At 41.4% G+C, this 21,849-nt stretch overlaps 1 protein-coding gene across 2 annotated transcripts in view; it reads left to right on the forward strand.

Annotated features, from left to right (window-relative positions):
• The first annotated feature begins 2,327 nt into the window (after positions 1 to 2,327).
• The window catches only part of LOC148368054 (PWWP domain-containing DNA repair factor 3A-like), a 20,449-nt gene continuing 927 nt past the window's right edge, over positions 2,328 to 21,849 (forward strand). The window contains exons 1-12 of one of the 2 annotated variants that reach the window (XM_088334761.1): positions 2,328 to 2,638; positions 2,726 to 2,778; positions 3,489 to 3,546; positions 3,650 to 3,776; positions 4,594 to 4,750; positions 4,867 to 4,986; positions 5,053 to 5,123; positions 6,369 to 6,445; positions 6,515 to 6,575; positions 6,663 to 6,738; positions 6,840 to 6,890; positions 18,420 to 18,688. In XM_088334761.1, coding sequence (XP_088190887.1) covers positions 2,772 to 2,778; positions 3,489 to 3,546; positions 3,650 to 3,776; positions 4,594 to 4,750; positions 4,867 to 4,986; positions 5,053 to 5,123; positions 6,369 to 6,445; positions 6,515 to 6,575; positions 6,663 to 6,738; positions 6,840 to 6,890; positions 18,420 to 18,688 — 1,074 coding nt within the window. In that variant the 5' untranslated portion in view covers positions 2,328 to 2,638; positions 2,726 to 2,771. The remainder of the gene's footprint in view (positions 2,639 to 2,725; positions 2,779 to 3,488; positions 3,547 to 3,649; positions 3,777 to 4,593; positions 4,751 to 4,866; positions 4,987 to 5,052; positions 5,124 to 6,368; positions 6,446 to 6,514; positions 6,576 to 6,662; positions 6,739 to 6,839; positions 6,891 to 18,419; positions 18,689 to 21,849) is intronic. The other variant, XM_088334762.1, reaches the window with a different exon arrangement.

Genomic DNA, 21,849 nt, shown 5'->3' on the forward strand with positions numbered 1-21,849 from the left:
TGGGGTCACTGTCAAGCTGGAACATTGCGCTGCTACCCAGTTTCTGAAGGTGATCATTCTCTGCTCCAGTATTTCACAATACATTTTTAAGTTTGTGTTTCCCTTAATGAAATGCAACCTTTGTGACATACAGTAGAAAGGATATATGCACCATGTGCTGCCTTCCTTATAAGGCTTAGTAGTATGGAATTTTACATTTTGCTTTGCCAACTCCTGGATAAGCACTATCAAGTGTATTTATTTTATATAGATTTAATTAACATTGATATCAATTATGTCATTGTAATATGTATGTATATAATAATGCTTGATTTGTGTATTTGTAAATAGATTGAGCATTAACATTTTGTTGTGTTTTTCAGAGACTCTGCGTTGCTTTACATTGAAGTTTGAATAAGTTAAAAGTTCGCAATCGAGTCAAAAATTAATCTTTAATAATTTAGTGGAATAATGGATTTCACACTTTGGTGCATGACCGCCTACTAAACTAATTGCCTAAACCGACAGCGCCTTCGACACCTGTCGTATGCTACAGGAGGCCTTTAGAAAATGAAAGATTTCTGAGCCTGAGAATAAGAAATGCCTGAATTTGATTGGTTAAATTCTTAAATATGAAAGCACACATCTGGGAGCAGTGCAACTGGGAGGAAAGCAATAGAGGGCTCCGCGCTTTGTGCTAAAAATAGTAACACGGCTTCGTGCCGCCATCTTGGAAGTCTGTCGATTACAAGCGGTGATAGCGAGAGGAGAAAATATTTACTCAGTTTGTCTATTTATTTACTCAACTAGCTTCGTTTGTGTACGGATTTTGTCCATCAACACTATGGAAAACTACGTGGAGAGTTTAGACAAGCAAGCACGCGAGCGGTACGCTGCGAAGTTGCATTTTATTGGAAAATTGGATCCCTACAAAATTAAAAACAAGGACTGGAAGTCTGATCCCGATTTGTTGCCGTGTGTGACTTACATCGAACTTGTTAACTATCTTATTTTCCACCCAAGTCCCTTTTGTGAACTGAAGGATTTTCAAAATTACAAAAGTATGGAAGCCTACGACAGATTTGTGTCTGGTTGGGTTCGGGATGTGTCTGTGCACACAAGCGAAGGTGATGACAACAAGATTGTGAAAGGGAAAGTTCTACATTCTCAGCGTTTGTCTCAGCCAAGTTTACAACCATGGATCATTGTTGACAAGTCATCATCGATTCTGTGTGCCTATTGCAACTGTGTTGCAGGTTTAGGGGAATGTTGTTCTCATGTTGCTTCCCTTTTGTTCTATGTTGAACAACCCGGGAAAGGCAACGCTTCTCCGAACGGCGCACCGGTGGCTAAGTTAGCTTAGCTTTCGGGGGTTTTAAATCCTCTATTGACGCGAGTTGACTGAGGAAAGGAGACTCTCTTTCCCTGAAACCGCGTTGAATTTCTCCACCAAAATAGTGTACGAATGAGAAACGGAGTTTTGTTCGGTTTTTAAATGTCGTTTTCGGCGAAATACCTCACATATATGTTATAAAAGTAGTTTGGGGTCGTCGAGCTGTTGTCATGAAGTACACATGTCCCATAACCTTTTTAAAATTTATTTCTACATCATAAATAATTCAATTTACCTGTCAGAAAGTGGTCAGAACAAACACGAACACAGTCAAGCTTTGGCAAATTCGACCGGTTGATAGCTGCCAGCCACATTCGTCTTCGCCGTTCACTTTTCTCCTGAGCTTCAATCCCCTGATCGTAAACACACTTCGGAAGTCTAAAGAAGCCCTTCCCACCCTTTTCTCCTCGGCTACAACAGCCAACAATAACGCACGTATTCGGCATTACAATGTAGAATCTAACTCGTTCGCTGAACAATAACAATGAAGTGAAAAGCTTTGTGGACTTCCAAAATGGGCGCCAGCAATGCATTGTGGGTAATCTTACAACCTCGAAGCACTCTATAGAAGGAAGCTGACAATTTGAAATTACGTAATAAGTATTCATAGATAAAATGTAATTACATTCCATAATTCTGATATTTTTAGGCCAGCAAGAACGCATTGCAGGCCCTGGAAGCCTACCTCTACAATTAAAACGTATTTACAATGGCAGTAGGCAAAAAGACTAGGTGGAAGTACAAGAAACTGCACATTGTAGCCTACATTCTTTCCTGAAATGTTAACTCTTTTATTTGACATGACATGAAGTAAAACAAAAAAATAAATATATAGTTGGAGTAAAATAACGTTTAGTCTTGTGGATAATATACGTAATTGTTTAAAGTATTTATAAATTAAAACAAAAATCCTAATAGCGGTGTCTTCCGGACGTCAGGGGGCGATAAATGGAGCGGACCAACTATGTAGCTTTCCAGTCACGTCCGTATAAGAAAGAAACGGCAATAGTAACACTTTTTGTTACTTTTTCATCGCGAACATTGAAGCAAAACGTCTTATTTTCTATACTATATTGTCTGTCTTTATAAAATAATCGCTAGTTTTTCACTTCCTTTTAGGCATTTAACAATTCAACTACCATCAGCTAGCTATGTGAAAGAGGACGTCGTTTATCAATATTGTCACAAGGCGAGTGTTATCTCCGTTCGTGTGACGTTCATAATTTCTGAGCTTTCTTTGTAAATTGATTATGTCGTAGTAAGCAGGTAGAAAAGACGCATTTGCTGATAAACATGCATTTTTTTCATTTGAGTAGTACTCATACGTGTGTTCTTATTTTCCTCCACCGGTAGTCTTTTACGGCAGTGATTGTAATTATTTTTTCTTGCCATACCAACAATGAGAGGTGGGTGCAACGTCGTATAGTTTCGACATTATTCATTTGAATGAAAAGCGGTTTTGTTGTTGTTTTTGTTGACTGATCATTTGACAGCCTTCAAACTTTATTTTAAATAAGAACACACATACACTTAATTACGTTTTTGTTTTTAACCTTATCACCTTCACGAAATCAATAGAATACCAAAATTCTGTTTAGTCAGTGCATTTGCATGAAATTCTCGAGGATTACACAACCACGTATTGGATTTGAGCGAAATGAAAACACTTCAGCTATTTCCCGAAACTTGAGAAAAGTGCTGAACATCTTTTCCATTTGCTGATTATTCCAGGCCGAACCAGTAGTAGGCTAAACTAACTGTGTTTTCAATAATGATTTATTGTACTCATTTTCTGTCTTATTCAAAATGGATTGTAACTCAACCATTTCTACTTTGTGATATATCTTCAAAATAATCTACAGATTAGTCATTTGCTAAAATAACAATTTGTTGATGCTCTCATTTACAAGCCAATGAATGCTCATTTTAAAGCTGTATATTCATAACCCATTCCCAATGAATTCTAAATACCTGATTGACATTGCAACTGGTAGGATCAGTCAATCAAGCACTTTTGTTTTATCTGTCTTGCCGATCTTAAGATTGCTCTTGAATACATGCTCCTATGGAAATAATGCTTCACAAGTCTCCTTTAAAACATGTTGTCATATTACAGGAAGACCACGGAAACAAAGAAAAGAGGAAAAAACAAAGACTTCAAGACAGAAACAGAGGTTAGCCCAATTCATCGCTTTGCCACAGAAGAAACAAGTGAAGTGTCAGGGAGTAACTTCCGCAAGAAGTCTAATGTGTGTTTTAAACAATCTACACAAAAAGATCCCAGCGGCAGGCCCAAAACAGACTACAAGCTTTATGCTGTTCGCTCAACTTGTCCACTGATCGTCTGCCCACTCATACTAGCACACAATTTGAAGCTGAGGCGGAGAAGGGAAAGGTACAAAAGGTACATCTTGTTATTTATTAATGTTTCCAATGATCCAAACTCTCCATTTATTCTTTGTTTTCTTAGTTACTCTGGGTGTATCTTGCATTATGAGCTGGATACAAAATTACATCACAATGGTTTAACGCTCAGTTTGATAAATGTCCTTATTCACCTGCTTTAGAGGTTTATTTTAGAGTAATTTCCATTCTTTTTCATCATTGTGTCTCATTGTTTCCGGGGATGTTTTCTTTTTTTACCATTTAAATTTGTTACATGGTATTATCATCGGTCCAGGTTGTTTGAAATCACTCTCAATCTTCAGCCTTTTTTAATAATACTGTATTGGGAGAAAAAATTATCTTTATACACATATATATATATATATATATATATATATATATATATATATATATATATATATATTTCTTTCCCACTTCTTACTCACTGCCATGTAATTTAAGTCCTCCACTATTGACCAGGACTTGATGTGAAAATAATTATTGCTACACATTGTTGGACTTCCCTGGTTAAGCAAATGTTTACATTAAAACAAATGCTAACGTGCCGTCACGCATGCTCTGTGATCCCAGCTTATTTTTCTTAATACGTAAAAGTTTAAACACACAAGGCACATTGTCTAAAATAACTTGTTCTTCGATTCAACTTTGCTTCTCCATGATCATATTTCCAATGCTAAACAAAAACTAATGTTGAGATAAATCTTGCAGTATGAAAATTGGCATTTACTACAAATATTTGCTAGAGGTTTACTTTTCCAAATGCTTGTACTAAAGCATTTGCTAGATGTTTACTTTTCCATATGCTTGTACCACAGACATTAGAAGTGGAGGCGCCATGCTACATTTTGAGGTCTCGAAACATAAAGAGGAGCGACAAGACTACCAAAACCAGAAAATGTAAAAAAAAGCTATCAGTGACTCAAACCTCTTGTTCTCTGGCCAAAAGTCAGAGGAAATTGGAGCTCAAGAATGGTAATATAGCTGTGTCTTAATCATGTTCTTTTTAGATTATTTAGGCCAATATATCTGTTCATTTTTCTTAACAAAAATGCCTCTGTTTTTACGGTTTTATCTTAACGTCTAACAAGATGAGTCAGACCTGCTATTTGAGTTGAATGACAACAAGGAATATCTTCTGCCTCTTTCATTTCCTGTGGATGGGGAGAGTGTTGATGAAGAAGAGCTACCAAGCTTCTTGACACAGAAAAGTAAGATTTGTGTAACTGTTCATTGAGTACAGAGTGAACCATTAATGTTGACCATAAACTTTTCAGGGCCACTTTTTATCATCAAGGGAGTGTTTGTGTGGTGTAAATTTAAAAGATTTCCTCCTTGGCCAGCTTTGGTGAGTACAGAATATGAATTGATATTTATTTTTATTATACTGAATTCTTATCTTCTTGTTGATAAAACAGCTTTTGTTTGAGAACACGGAGGTCGATTATTTATTTATGTATCATTTATCACGCTTTCAAATGACTGAAATATGTTGGTCTGTTGGTGTAAAGGGAAAGTGAAATGACACTGGGTTGCTTAACACTCTCAAATCTCTGAACCTAAAATAGCCCCTGGTCGGGAATATTATAGCGTTTAACTACATTGGGTCGCCTCCAGGTTTTGTGATGTCCGCGTCAACGTACATAATGAATTCATTAAATAGACAACGATCACTTTTATGTTTTAATCACGTCGATCAATATTTCTAAATAAACACATTATACAGACTATGATCGCGACACTCGTTCTATCAAAAGAGTTCTTGTTTATGTGAAGGGGAGTCAGATTCTGCAGGGGAGATGGAATTAGGCACGACATAAGTGTTTCCTGCTTCTGTGTGAGCGTTGCTGCATGTTGACTACATTTACCCAACATTTCAGTCAAGGGTGCTCACAAAAGGGGTGGAGAGAAAAAGACCCTAATTGGGAATGTGAAACGTATTGGCAAATATGAAAAATATTCGCCACAGCCCTAACTCTCTCCAGTCTGTGTTTGCAGACATTGCAAAGTTCAGACTTCAATAGGCGTGGGGTAGGTGGCGCCAGACAAAAGGAAGGAGAGGGGAAAAAAGGCTCTGACTCGTTGTTGCTCGGTGTTGTGCTTATTTATCTGCTATAGCAGCTTCATAATACCGCAATACCGATATCCGTCAAATTCCTAAATATTGGTGCTGATGACCTCTAATATTAATTGCGAGTGTTTAAAAACCATTTTGATAAAACTAATCTATTTAGAAACAATTATAAATAACTAACATGTAGATGTTGATAAAAAAAATGATAGGTCCCCAAGATGTGAATTTCCCTGCGGGGATGAATAAAGTATCTCTTTATCTCTATCTCTTTCTTTCTTTTTCTCTTTTTCTTTCTTTCTCTTTTTTTCTCTCTCTGTCTCTGTCTTTCTTTTTCTCTTTCTTTTTCTCTCTCATGGCCCTTTGGCCAGATTTTCAAACCCAATTCGGCTGCTGACCTCAATTAGTTGCGCACCCTAAATGCAGAACCTTGTTGGAATTTAGAATTGGACCGTTGAAAAAGTGGCTACACTCTGCTGGTGCAACTGCGTGACTCACTGACAGTTTTCTCCCCTCTTTCAGGTAAAACAAGTGAATGAAAAGGCCGCAAAGGCCAGCGTTATTTTCATTGACAATCACATAACTCCCAAAAAACGAGGGTACAAATTAAGTGTATTTTTTTCTCGATTTTCATCTATTTTCAAATAATTTACATTTTTATGTTGAAGAATTGTAGTGCCTCTGAAATCCCTGAAGCCATTTGACTGCGACGAAGCTCACAAGCTGGCGGTAGGATGATAAACACTTAATTTCAATTTGAACATAATTCACTTACAAACACTGTTGCCAAATGTTTTGTAATGTTGACTGTCATAGGCTGAAGTCAATAGAGAAAATGCCTCCTTATTGCAGTGGGCTTTGGAATTGATCACAGACTACAGAGTACGCATAGGTAATTCTGTTACAATATTTCTTTTTTTGTTATACAAAGAAACAGATTATTGAGCATTGCTTCATCAGCATTTTCATTGTTTTCTCCCTCTCTTTGCTTAGCTTGTGGCTCGTTTTGTGGCTCCTTCACTGAGTTCTTTGCTCATGGCATGAGTGAGTTTAATCACACACACTCACACATGTAAACTTTGAATGGGTAAACTTATGAAACTATTCATAAAAATTAAGAGATTTATGGGGAAAAAAATAACCACATTAAAAGATGCAGACCAACAATTTATTTGTCCCAAAAACTTTTTGGTATATCCTTGTATCTCTTATACCTATTATTATACAATAAATGTCAAATGGACTAAACCCGTGTAGTTTACAATGTCTCACATTCTATTCTAAGGGGAATCCTGCTTTGAAAAAAAAAAAAGTCTCTATAGAGAACCAATCCTCTAATGTAATAATACATTTACAAATAAATAACTCAATATATGCCATAAATTAATGAATCATGTGATACCTAAATATGACATAAATGCAATTTATGAATTATACATATTCTCATTAATTTTGTCATTTATTTTATTCATTCATTCTGTCACAACAAATTGTTATTCCAAGGAAGAGGTGGCCCAGTTGCCTGAGCTTTTCACTTAATGGTTTATCAGTGATGAAAAAATCAGTTATAGGTGAAAGCTAAGTCAGTTGAAATTGCCCTGACACTTGACAATAACCTTTTTGTTGAGACAAGATAAACACAAAAATAAATTACAATGCATTAATATATTAATTAATTGGATTTATGTCATATATTTATGCATTACGTCATGTACTGTATATGGGCCCTAGTGAGGATAAGCAGTGCAGAAGATCGATTGATGTTATGTATTTCTGTTCATTAATTTATATGGCGTACTATATACAGGGTTGGGAGGGATACTTCAAAAATGTAATCCAATACAGTTTCTAGTTACCTGCTAAAAAATGTAATCTGTAACGTCGTGCTTTAATCATGATATCGCAGAAATGTAACTTTTTATTGCTTTTGGATTACTCATCTCATCTCATCAGCTGCACCGCTTATCCTTAGTAGGGTCGCGGGGGTGCTGGAGCCCATCCCAGCAGTCATCGGGCAGTGGGCAGGGGACACCCTGAACTGGTTGCCAGCCAATCTCAGGGCACACAGGGACCGACAGCTCGCTCATTCACACCTAGGGACAATTTGGACCGGCCAATTCACCTGAAATACATGTCTTTGGAATGTGGGAGGAAATTGGAGTGCCCGGAGGAAACCCACGCAAGCACGGGGAGAACATACAAACCCCGCACAGTAAGTCCGGTAGCTGGATTTGAACCCACACAGGAGGTTCCTAAGACCTTAGAACCGTGCCGCACACGCGCTAACCACTGAGCCGCCATGCTGCCCGCTTTTGGATTACTCCAATACCAAATATGCTCAAAAAGACAAAATAAACATAAATACAATTTACAAAAACAAAAAAAGATAAATGAACTATGTTAACTCGAAAAAGAATTGGAGGAAACCAAGGTCAGGTATTTGCTTGTAGTCCTACAAAAAATGCTAAATTTTTAACCACACAGTATAGTTCATTTATTTATATCTGTACATTCAAGGAAACTGTGCAGGTCAGATGTATCGACATTTCGTTCTGTATACACGTGTACAAGAATGACAATAAAGTATATCTGAAATTCTGGATCTGAATTAAGCAAAAATAAAACGTTCTCTTTTACAAGAGATGCTATGTAATCATTCACATTAACCACCAAATATTGTTTTCAAACACTTAAGTGTTAACGATATATTGTGTCAAAGTTTTACTTGTTTGAAGTGGGAATCCCAAACCTCTTGACAATATTCAGATTTACTAGGCCAGGGGTTGACAACCCAAAATTTTGAAGGAGCCATAATGGTGCCGCAAAAAAATTAAAAGCCATACAAAAATACATTTTTAAATTAAAAGAAAAGATTAATTCATAAAACTGTCATTCAATATATAATACTTATTGTGAAGAAAAACATCGCACTCAAAAATACTGTACATATGTATTTCCCTATGCCATCTTTTTCCATTTTGAAACATTTCTGAAGAATTTTACGTTGTTGCAAGGGGTGTTGCTAAAGGGCCACATGCGGCTCTATAGCCGCAGGTTGCTGACCGCGTATTAGGCTGTCCATCTCAGATTGACTAGTGTCCTCCTTAGTCTGATGCAAGTGCCTTAAATGCTTCATTACGATTTCGAACATGAATTAAAATATCCACACAACATTACAGTGACCCTAGTTTGGGTTTTTAACAGCAATCACCTGCAAAATACAAAAAGAAGACTATCAAATTTACAAAATGTCCCTGAACGCATCTAAGCTGCCCCATTAAAGATACAGCAGGCTCCTGCCAATTTAACAAATGAGTGCTAAATTGAAGGATAAATAAAATACAGACAAAAAGAAAAGTGCTTTTACCTGCAACCCGGTGTTGAAAACATGCAGTGGCAGTCTGTACATTCTGCGTACGTTGTGTAAAGCTTCTCTCTCTGGTGTTTGATTGTTATTATGATACACAATTCGTTGTGTGTGTGTGTGTGTGTGTGTGTGCGCGCGTGCGTGCGTGTGTGTGCGTGTGTGTATAAAACCCACCGCATGATTCTGACAAAGGTCAGAATGCATGTCAGGGTGGTTCAAAGAGGAAGACACTCGACTGTGCCAAACTCTCCAGTAGCGACACCCTTGACAACTTCCGTTGCTCCCTAGCTGAGAGGCTGGCAGACATTGAGCAGCTGGTCATCTCAGAGGCTGGGATGGATGAGAAGTGGACCTGTATATCTACCACCCTCTTTGACACTGCAGCCCAAACCGTTGGTTTTAAAACCAAAAAACACCAGGACTGGTTTGACCAGAATGCCGGAGAGATCTCAACCCTCCTGGACAGAATGCACAAGGCGCACAGAGCCACCCTGAACAACCCACAAATCTCTATTCCATAAAAAGCTATGGCAAGCCCTTCGTTCCGAGGCCCAGACAGCTCTCAGAAAACTGCAAAATGAGTGGTGGATCTCAAAAGCCAATGAAATCCAGTCTCGCGCTGATAGAAGCGATATGCACAGTTTCTTTTATGCAGTAAAAAAACATCTATGGCCCCAGAAACTGCTCCCTGGCACCTGTTAGATCTGCTGATGACCTCTCTAATCAAGGATCAGGCTATGATAGTGGAGCGGTGGGCTGAGTATTTCAACACCCTGCTCAACTAGCCCACCCCAGTGGACCTAACTGTCCTTTCAGAGCTCCCTGAACATCCTGCATTGCCAGACCTCAACCTCCCGCCAACTTTCAATGAAATCCTGCATGCAGTCAAAACCCTGAAAAACAATAAATCCCCTGGACCTGACAACATCTCAGCTGAATTTCTCAAGGTAGGAGGCAACCTCTGTTTCAATACATTTCAGAGGTGTGGAGACGAGAGTGTGTCCCGCAACTGTGGAAAGATGCCAACATTGTGACCATCTTCAAGAATAAAGGAGATAAATCCATCTGCTCCAACAGTAGGGGTATCTCTTTGTTGGTCACTGCTGGAAAGGTCCTTGACATGGTCATGCTCTGCAGACTCATCTCCACAATATCGGAACGCGTCATCCCAGAGTCACAGCGTGGTTTTTGAAAGGACAGGGGAACAGTCGACATGATCTTTGTGACTCGTCAGCTCCAAGAGAAATGCCGGTAGCAGCACAAGGACTTGTTAATCGCCTTTGTCGATCTCTCAAAGGCATTTGACACAGTGAACAGGGACCTACTGTAGCAAGTCCTGAAGAGATTTGGGTGTCCACCAAAGTTTCTCACCATTCTTGCACAGTTCCATTCAGGAATGACGGCCAGAGTGGTAGTTGGAAGACACAGTTCAGAGCCCTTTGGTGTGGAAACTGGAGTGAGGCAAGGCTGTGTGCTGGCTCCAGTTCTCTTCAACATCTTCCTTGTCTGTGTTACAACACTGCTACGTAGAAGGATGGAGAAGCAGGCTGGAGTTACCATCAACTTCAGGGACAGAGTGCCGCACACAGAGTTGTTGGAGAGAGCAGGCAGTTGCAGCATGGAATCCTTTATGGCACAACGCCAACTCAGGTGGCTGGGGCATGTTGTTCGAATACCCAGCCACAAACTGCCACGCCGTATCCTCTATGGTCAGTTACATCTAGGCCAACGCAGTGCTGGTGGGTAGAAGAAGCGGTTCAAAGACCAAATGAAGAACATCCTGAAGAGATGTCTGATAAACCCCTCCTCACTGGATGAACTTGCTTCCTGCCGAGACCTCTGGCGCTCCCACTGCTCACAGGGAGTGGATTACATGGAGGAACAGCGCATGCAACACCGTGCAGCAAAGCGTGAAAAGAGACATGCTCGCCAGGCCACCCCTGCTCCCCCCAGCACCCCCTTCACAGGCTCTGTCTGTAACCGCATCTGTGGATCCAGGATTGGACTGTTCAAACATCAGCAGACTCTGAATTAAAAGATCGAATCGGTTGTCGAATCGATGGACAACCGCGCGCGCGCACGAGCGTGCGTGTGTGTCACACTAAATGCATTCCGTATTTTCACGACCATAGGGCGACAGTGTTTAAAAGAGAAATCTCTTGTCGCTGGTTCTACACTGGAGTTGAAAATTTGAGAAAAACCTTTTAATCGTTTTGAACTGCTGTCTTTAATGTTCTACAGTTAGATAACATTTCATTGTGTCTATATCATGGCACTACGACACGTTTTTCACAAAATGAGGCATTTCTAAATTACAATATTTCTCAGAAAACGCACTGTTCAAAATTAGAGCACAACAATGATTTTGGCATGAAAAAAATTCACACAGGTGACAACAGTCAGCAATTTGTTAGACATGTCCAGGCTTTAACTGTGAATGACTTCAGCACACCTGTGGCCACAGGAGAGCACTTGTCGCTCACAATGCTCTGGTGTTTCTGGTCCATTCCTTTTCCAGCCTCCTCCACAGTTATATGATTGTAGTTGGTTTCTTGACAACAACTTTGCCACCTTGGATTTTTCAGAGGTTCTCTATTAAGTTGAGATCCGGACTCTGGGCAGGCCATGCTGTTATTATAATGTTTTCACCTTCAAGGAAATTCTTTACCCATTTTGCTGTGTGATATTGGGTGTTGTCCAACATGAAGACTGCAAGCTGATTGAGCAATGCACAGAAGTAAAAAAACATTTGATACACATTTGCATTCCATGTAGCTGTACAGGAGGTCCAACTCTTTCTGCAGTAAACATTCCCCAAACCATGACACTTTCTCTGACTTTTTTTTTTTTTACACACTTTGGGTTTAGTCTTTCTCCAATGTGTCTCCGAACATAAGGCTTCCCTTTAGACTCGAATAGATTAAATTTACTTTTATTACTGAAGTGAACTCTGGACCAGTTCTCCTCTGTCCACACAACATGCTCCTCAGGAAAGCTCAGTCTTGCTTTTTGATTTTGTTGTTGCTAAACGAGACGTTTGGTCACTGCAGGGTGGGTCTTCAGTCCAAACTCTCTTTAACGGCGAGACACTGTATGGAGAGACAGAGCTTTACCATGTTCAGCACTAAACTAGCAAGCAATTCCAGCTACAGTGTCGTAACAATTACCAATTGACATTAGTGACCTGTCTTCTTGCATTTGTCTTTCGTTGATGACCAACCTTCTTAGGGAACTTGAAAGAGTATTTTTGAAAAGATTCAGTATTGTTAAAATGACAGATTATTAACAATGGACTTGTCTTGCTATTGCTGATAGGGTCCTCCCTTTCATTTTCATCAGGATAGTTTGCTGCTGGAGATTGCCACTTTCGAATGGCCTGCAGCCTTGCAATGTCAGTTAAATAGGGGTCGAAAGAGACCACTTTGATCTGCTACCTTATCGTGGTGGAGGAGTTTGTGTGTCCCAATGATCCTAGCAGATCTGTTATCGGGGGCTTTAAGCCCCTGGTAGGGTCACCCATGGCAAACAAGTTCTAGGTGAGTGGCCAGACAAAATTCAGATCAGAAGACCCCTTATGACGAGAAAGAACATTGGTCCTCAATTTCCCTTGGTCCTCAATAACGTGGGTTACCGGGGCCTCCTTTTTTGAGCCAGGCCTGGAGGTGGGGTCCGCTGGCGAGCGCCTGGTGGCCGGACCTTTGCCCACAGGGTTCGGCCGGGCACAGTCCGAAGGGACGACGTGGGACCCTCTTCCCATGGGCTCACCACCTGTAGGAGGGGCCAAAGGGGTCGGGTGCGCAGAGAGCTGAGTAGCGGCCAAGGGAGGGGTCCTTGGCGCGACGATCCCCAGCTACAGAAACTGGCTTTTGGGACATGGAATGTTACCTCTGGCAGGGAAGGAGCCAGAGTTTGTGTGTGAGGTTGAGAAGTTCCGACTAGATATAGTTGGACTCACCTCCACACACGGCTTGGGCTCTGGTAACAGTCCTCTCAAGAGGGGTTGGACTCTCTTCTACTCTGGAGTTGCCCGTGGTGAAAGGCGCAGAGCCGGTGTGGGCATATTAGTTGCTCCACGGCTCAGAGCCTGTATGTTGGGGTTCACCCCAGTAGACGAGAGGGTAGCCTCCCTCCGCCTTCGGGTGGGGGGACGGGTCCTGACTGTTGATTGTGCTTATGCACCAAATAGCAGTTCAGAGTACCCACCCTTCTTGCAGTCCTTAGACTAAGGCTTAGAGGGTGTGCTTGAGAGTGCGCCCCCTGGGAACTCCCTCGTACTGCTGAGAGACTTCGACGCTCACGTGGGCAAGAACAGTGAGACCTGGAGGGGCGTGATTGGGAAGAACGGCCCCCTTGACCTGAACCCGAGTGGTGTTTCGTTATTGGACTTCTGTGCCCGTCATGGTTTGTCCATAACGAACACCATGTTCAGACATAAGGGTGTCCACATGTGCACTTGGCACCAGGATACCCTAGGCTGTAGTTCAATGATCGAATTTGTCGTCGTTTCGTCAGACCTGCGGCCGCATGTTCTGGACACTCGGGTGAAGAGAGGGGCGGAGCTGTCAACTGATCACCATTTGGTGGCGAGTTGGCTCCGTTGGTGGGGGAAAATGCCGGTCCGACCCGGCAGACCCAAGCGTGTTGTGAGGGTCTGTTGGGAATGGCTGGCAAAATCTCCTGGCAGAAGAAGTTTCAATTCACACCTCCAGCAGAACTTTGCCCATGTCCCGAGGGACACTGGGGACATTGAGTCTGAGTGGACCATGTTCCGCGCCTCCATCGTCGAAGCGGCTGATAAGAGCTGTGGCCGTAAGATAGTCTGTGCCTGCCGCGGCGGCAACCCTCAGTCCCGTTGGTGGCCACCGTCGGTGAGGGGTGCTGTCAAGCTGAAGAAAGAGTCTTATCGGGCCTTCCTGGCCTGTAGGACTCTGGAAGCAGCTGGCAGGTATCGGCTGGCCAAGCGGAATGCGGCTTCGGTGGTTGCCGAGGCAAAAACTTGGGCATGGGAGGAGTTTGGCGAGGCCATGGAAGCCGACTTCCGTACGGCTTCGAGGAAATTCTGGTCCACCATCCGGCGTCTTGGGGGGGGGGAGCGGTGTGCCATCGACACTTTGTATAGTGCCGGGGGGGGCGCTGCTGACCTCGACCCGGGACGTTGTGAATCGGTGAGCGGAATACTTCGAAGACCTCCTCAATCCCACTGACACATCTTCCTCTGGAGGACTCTGAGTTGGGCTCTCGCATCTCTGGGGTTGAAGTCACAGAGGTGGTCAAAAAGCTCCTCGGTGGCAGGGCCCCGGGGGTTGATCAGATCCGCCCAGAGTTCATTAAGGCTCTGGACGTTGTGGGCGTGTCATGGTTGACACGCCTCTGCAACATCGCGTGGACATCGGGGACAGTGCCTCTGGACTGGCAGACTGGGGTGGTGGTTCCCCTCTTTAACAAGGGGGACTGGAGAGTGTGTTCTAACTACAGAGGAATCACACTTCTCAGCCTCCCTGGTAAGGTCTATTCAGGGGTACTGAAGAGGAAGGTCCGCCAGGAGGTCGAATCTCGGATTCAGGAGGAACAGTGTGGTATTTGTCCTGGCCGTGGAACACTTGACCAGCTCTACACACTCTGCAGGGTCCTTGAGGGTGCATGGGAGTTTGCCTGTCCAGTCTACATGTGTTTTGTGGACTTGGAGAAAGCATTCGACTGTGTTGCTCGGGAGGCCCTGTCGGGGGTGCTTCGGGAGTATGGGGTACCGCACAGTCTTATCCGGGCTGTGCAGTCCCTGTATGCCCGGTGCCAGAGTCTGGTCCGCATTGCCCGGCAGTAAGTCGGATTCGTTCCCGGTGGGGGTTGGACTCCGCCAGGGCTGCCCTTTGTCACCGATTCTGTTCATAACATCTATGGACAGAATTTCTAGGCGCAGCCTTGGTGGGGATGGAGTCCGGTTTGGGGGCCTCAGTATTGCGTCACTTTTTGCAGATGACGTGGTAATGTTGGCTTCCTCAGGCTGTGATCTTCAGCTCTCGCTTTATCGATTCACAGCCGAGTGTGAAGCGGCCGGGATGAGGATCAGCACCTCCAAGTCCGAGACTATGGTACTTGGTCGGCAAAGGGTGGCATGCTCCCTCCGGGTTGGGGATGGGATCTTGCCCCAAGTGGAGGAGTTCAAGTATCTTGGTCTTGTTCACAAGTGAGGGTAGGATGGAGCGGGAGATCGACAGACTGGTCGGTGCTGTGTCTGCCGTCATTCAGATCCTATACCGGTCCGTCGTGGTGAAGAGGGAGCTAAGCCGAAAGGCAAAGCTCTCGATCCACCGATCGATCTACGTTCCTACCCTCACCTATGGTCATGAACCTTGGGTTATGACCGAAAGAACACGATCCCGGATACAAGTGGCCAAAATGACTTTCCTCCGCAGGGTGTCTGGGTTTTCCCTTAGAGATAAGGTGAGAAGCTCGGTCATCCGGGAGGGACTCTGTGTAGAGCCACGGCTCCTCCGCATTGAGAGGAGCCAGTTGAGGTGGCTCGAGCATCTGATAAGGATGCCTCCTGGCCGCCTCCCTCGGGAGGTGTTTCAGGCATGTCCCACTGGCAAGAGGCCGCGAGGGCGACCCAGGACACGCCGGAGAGACTGTCTCTCGGCTGGCTTGGGAACGCTTCGGGATCCCGTCAGATGAGCTGGAGGAGGTAGCTGGGGATAGGGACGTCTGGGCTTCCCTTTTAAGGCTGCTGCCCCCGCGACCCGACTTCGAATAAGCGGAAGATGATGGATGGATGGATGGAGAGACAGACGCTCCCCTACCTACGATCATTCGACTTACGAAAAACGGTAGATACGAAAAAACATTTTGGGACGTCGAAAAATATTTGACCAATGCTGTAAGTTAGATTTAGTATTGTGTGCACTTTTTTCAGAATACAGGACATTACTGTAATGCTTCTTTCCGCCGCTACCAGCGTGTGGTGGCGCTGTGAGAGGTCACCCAGCATCCATCCCGAAGAAATTCGCTTCCTCTTCCTAGTTCGTGTGTCAACATACTGTACTAAATTTCCGGCGGGCTAAGAACTTTGAATTTTTTATTGTTTAATATCTCGTGCATCCCTTCAATATGGTTGGTGTGAAGAGTAAAGAAGAGGTGATCTGTTTCTTTTGAAATGAAAGTGGAATAAGAAAGCTTGATGCGGTTGAGAAAATGGTAGGAATGATTTTTTCAGCCACTTTTTACCATGGAGTAGGACCTCTTGAAGTGCATCTTCCAAAAGTTAAACTCAACTTTATTTTTATAGAGCATATTATTTTATGAAATGTTTATTTTTTTAGTACAAAACAATACAGGTTACTTGTACAAGCCTTAAACATACTTTTATAAACTTTAAGCATACAAAACATGGAGCTGAAGCAACTAACGAACAAATTCAACTTACGAACGATTGTCTGGATCTCAATCGTAAGTAGGGCAGCGTCTGTAATCAATGAAATTAGCACCATGTGCTAGATTAGCACCATTAAGTGGGAGGTGCCTAAAAGTGTTCTCTTAAATTGACCAGTGTATTTTCTGTAAACCCCGTTTTTTGTTATTCATCTTGTAGTAGCAATGGTGTAGACGCAACAAAATGTCCTTGAACTGTTGAGCAGTGAAGATGGGATTTTTTCGAATTTTTTCATTTGTTTATTATTTTAATCTCCAGTGTATTTCTGTATTTAACAGACACATATGGCACACGTGATTATAGGGCGCTGGTGTCGTCTGCTACATCCTCTCCTGCCGCAAAACTGAGTTTGGTACTCACATTTTTTTACCAGTAATCCTTATCAAACAAAACCATCAAGTCCTCAGCCTCTGTTTCTGAATAGAACAACTGCGCTAAATCTCCATCGAACATGGCAGTTTCACTTTCATCACTGTCAAGTCACTTTCTGTGCTGTGCGGCTCCACAGAAATTATACCGGCTTTTGTGAAAGCTCTAACAACAGTTCCAGCAGACACATTAGCCACTTGCAGTCTTACTTTGAATGGCCTGTTCCCCCTTTAGCAGTCTTTGTCTCACAACACATGTGGGGCGCCCTGCACGAAAGGGCGCACCGCTTTTATTTGAAGAAAACTTTTGACTTTTATGTGCCCTATGGCTGTGAAAATACGGTACATGTCATCTTGAACCTCACATGACTGACATTAGGGTGGTCCTTAATGGGGGTCGAATTTTTTTTTTTTTGAAATATTGGGCTCTGACCCCCCGCATATGTTCTTATATCGATAAAAACACACTGTGTGCAATTTTGAACTATTTGGATAATATTTAGAGGTATCTCAACGACTTTGAAATTTCCCAAAATGGTAAAATTTTGGCAATTTTCGAGAAAAAACGGAAATCTTCACCCTATGTGTACGGCGTTTTAGAACATCCAATTTCAGTCCATTGCTTATAATTGTAACACAAGAAAAGTTACAAGTAACTTTGTACACTAGGTCTGATATAATGTGCAAAAAATCCTTATTTTTCATACCAAAATTTCAGAGGCCTTGAGCGACCTCTAAATATCCTTTGATTTTGATGAAACTTTGCCTAATTACGTTTTGTATATATTGGAACATATTCAAGGGGTCAGAGCATGAAATTGTAAAAGTCGAAAAATAAGGACCACCCTAACTGACATGCCTGGTAATGTCAGTAATGATGCAAAAAAATAAGAGTAACTCAGATAACACTAGCATAAAGAACATACTTATTAATCAGTTTCACTTCAAATAACTAAATCCAAAGAAATCTTCATCCTCCTGTGTCACTTTTAAACAACTCCCCTAACTCGGAAGATGGACGATGTGCCACTCTGTCTTTGACGTTGCTTACATCAGCCTTCCTGAATCCAAAAAGGATGGCTTCGGTTTTCTAAAGCCCAATGGCGCATTTTCCCGAGTGATGTTTTTATACAGCTCCTCAGTTGTTTTTATAGTTAGTTTTATTTTTCCGTTTAGTGTGAAAATAACGTGAAATGATATAATGACAATTTAAAACTCAATGATATAATAATGTGGTAATAATTTCACACATAAGACTCTTCACATTGGCTATTGTAAATTTTCCTTTTAGCTGGTTTCACTGGCAATTACATGAGGGAGTGAATCCTGTTTTAGATGTTGGACATGCTTTCTTTTTGTCACAGCTTTTGCATTGGAACTTTGAAGTCATGAATCTGAATTCCCTCGTTTAGGTTATCCAGTGAGGAGAAAGTACCCACATGCCTCAACGGAACAACTCCACATAAATTCCGAATTGGCGATGGAAGAAGAGAACCTCTCCAGCAATTCCAAGGCGGATGATGAACAGCAAAAGAAAATCCAACTGTGTAAGCAGCAGAAAAAAGTAAACAGAGGTGCCAAGAGGATCTTGCCAGACCGGACTCTAGCTGCATACAACCGCGCCAATGAAAAGCTTGTGCACTTCATTGTCAATCAACGCATGGTGGAAGGACGTCTGCTGGTATGATTGGATAGTGATTCAAAGCTATTGCGCAAACTCCGCTCAATGTGTTTTCTTTTTGCGTTATTGGTGATTGGCGTAGTGTTTGTCAAATGGGCTCGGGGAGTAATTGAATACAGGTAACGGTGATACACAATTAGTAAACAAAAAAAATGGGGGGAGAGAGTGACTATATTTGTCATTAGCACGGGGGTAAGCTCTGACTGACCAAGATTTCATGCCGTTTGCGACTTTATACAATGAGAAATCAAAAATGTATTCTGATTAATTCTGCATATTCACGCACACACGCGTGTACAGAATGAAATGCCGCCAAATGTAATTGTATTATGTTACATAATCAAATTACAGGTATATTTCCTAAAAATGTAGATTACTTTGCAGGATTACAATGTTAAAGGCGTTTTATGTTGCACAATATTGAAGTCCAATGTGTGTTAGTTTTAAAGAAATTGTACTATTATTTTCCCTGTTTACATTAGCTAGGTTTACTGGTACATCCGCCATGTCAGTTTGCATCTCCCTTCGCAGTCTCATTCATTTCGCGCACACGCACGAAGCGGGGGCGCGCTTACTCTCAGGACCCCCTCCACCTCCAGTTGCCCACGGTGCCTGACTACAAAACATGGCCATATGACCAATAACGTTGCAAAACCAACATAAAAGCACCATATAATTAGAGTGCAACTAACGAGTTAACATCAACAAACAAGTGTGAACAAATGCAATAACATGAAATGATGAATGCAATTATTGCCTCGAAGCATGTGCCCTTTTCCACAGCATCCTTTCACACATTCATTCATTCAATCACATGTGTCTTGCATTTGCATACTGTATACATAATGCACTCATAGATTGAGATTAATCATAATCTAAAGGACTGACACAAGAGAGACTGAAATGACATGAAGTCCCAGAGTGTGTTGGAAATTGAGAAAGTTAAACCTTTATATGTTTAAAACACTATTGGGTTTTTGATGCGCTTTGTTTTAGTTCATATTAAGAGCACATTTTATATCTGCCGTGTGAAAGACCTTAATTTTTTTCCCAATTCACTATACTTCATGGTTAAAATGTGAGCACTCTTGGTGGATTATAAACAACTACATCTTGGTTTTCTTTACATTGCTTATTTATCTAAACATAATTCGGTAATTGTATTTATATTTAGTTTATTTTGTCTTTTATTAACATATATGGTATTGGAGTAATTGAAATTTAAGTTACATTTCTGCATAGTATAGTATTCGGATTATGTTATTCTTCAGTTTAACCTTGTCAAATATATATTGTGATCTTTCCACTTATCACTGTATTTGTGTAACGCGGATCCCTAATTTTGGATTAAAAATCGGTATAAAATAGTTTCACTTTTTCTCAGCTCAAACTAAACATTGTAACTGCTAACGTTGATTATATGCAGCCATGAGAAAAATGGATTCACAAGGTAAACTATTAACACTATACCAACATAAAAATTACAATGTATGTATTTTATGTCCTTCAAAATCCAATTCATCATCAGATACACGAAAGCGTTGTTTCCCTATTAGTGCTTTTTGGCGTTTGTTTATACATTTTAGGATGACTTACCTCCATTCCCTATCATTCGTCTCAGGTACTGCGAAAAATAGTGCAATCATGTGATAAAACCTAATGCCTTTTCGAATGTCATCTTTGACCCTAGTGGTTGGGATCTCCCCGCCCCAATGAGGACTCAATTTTCACATTTGAAGTCAAACGATTAATCTGGTGCATTTTTTTGTTTTTAGCAAAATCAAGATTTTAGATCTAAGAATGTGTGCCCTTGTAAACTATTGAATCATAAACTAGTTATGAAAGGCAACGACACGGCAAAAAAGTCACATCCACAAAGCATAGTATAAAGACAGAAGCTTACTGCAAACAAACTATTTGTCATCTAATTAGACTAAAAATAACTAGTGTTGTTCCGATGCTGTACTATTTTAAGCTAACGTATCGGCGGGTACAGACTGAATCACAGAAATAAGTATTAAATGTAACACTTATTGGTAATTTGGTAAATTACTGTGTTAAATGTCACAAAATGCTTTTGTGACTGCTGTTATGACATCATTCAGATTCCTCTTTAGTGGTTACAGGTTATTGTGACGCTCATTACATATAACTGCCAACAATCCTTGCACATTCGACTTCCGCTTTAATATTTTGAATAATGTGTTCCGCAAGTGCACGATCAAATCTACAGTTTTTTAATGTCAAAAGGTTGGCATGTATGGCTACAGTTAGGCCTGTGTCTACCAAAGCGTTTTCCTGCTCTCATTGCTTGCAATGGCTGCACTACTTTTTCACATTCTATCAAAAACGCCAGCAGTGTGACTAGGTTCTCTGCGCAGACCTTTTTTTCTAGTCGCAGAGTTGGAAAATGTTCAACTTGGGAAATAATGGGAAGCTCATTAATGTCACATTTTACACTAAAGTCTAATCACAGTGCAGACAAGCGGGACAAACACTGCTACAAATGAAATTAGAGTTTGCACTTATGCATGGGGAAGGAGTTGACTGACCAAGTTACTTAGCCAAATACACACCATTTCGTTTATGATCATTTGTATAATGAGAAATCTAAAAATAATTTTGATCAACTTTGCATTTGTGTAGTGTTTCCCATACATAAGACAATTCTGGCAGGCTGCCGGACTTTAATTGGTCCCACCATTCTCAAACGTGTGTGTAATCAAAATGTCATATTTCTCATTGTATAAATGGTCGCAAACGCCATGGAATCTTGGTCAGCCAGAGCTTACCTACCTAAATTTAATCCATGTAAAAATCATTGGTGTTTACGTCTGTTTACTCGCTAAGCTTAAAATGGTATAGCATCAGCATCCAAACAACCGTAATTATTTGTAGTCCAATTGGATGCTAAGCAGATTTTTTTTATTTTTGCAGTAACTTTTTTGTCTCGTTTACCATGCTTCGCAGGTGTGACTTGACTTGATTGTTGTGTCGTTGGCTTTATAACTAGTGTATGTATTACATTTTCTCATTGGGGAGCATGCCCCTCCGACCCACCTAAACTTTTTTTTTTTAAAAGTAAAGAGCGTTATATATGAATAAGTATGGTAGGGCTTATCAATGTCTTGGGTTTTTTTTTTTTTTTTTTCTTCCTCCTT

The sequence above is a fragment of the Urocampus carinirostris genome, chromosome 4, assembly GCF_059441175.1.
Source record: "Urocampus carinirostris isolate Australia breed hairy pipefish chromosome 4, RoL_Ucar_1.0, whole genome shotgun sequence".
Classification (NCBI taxonomy): domain Eukaryota; kingdom Metazoa; phylum Chordata; class Actinopteri; order Syngnathiformes; family Syngnathidae; genus Urocampus; species Urocampus carinirostris.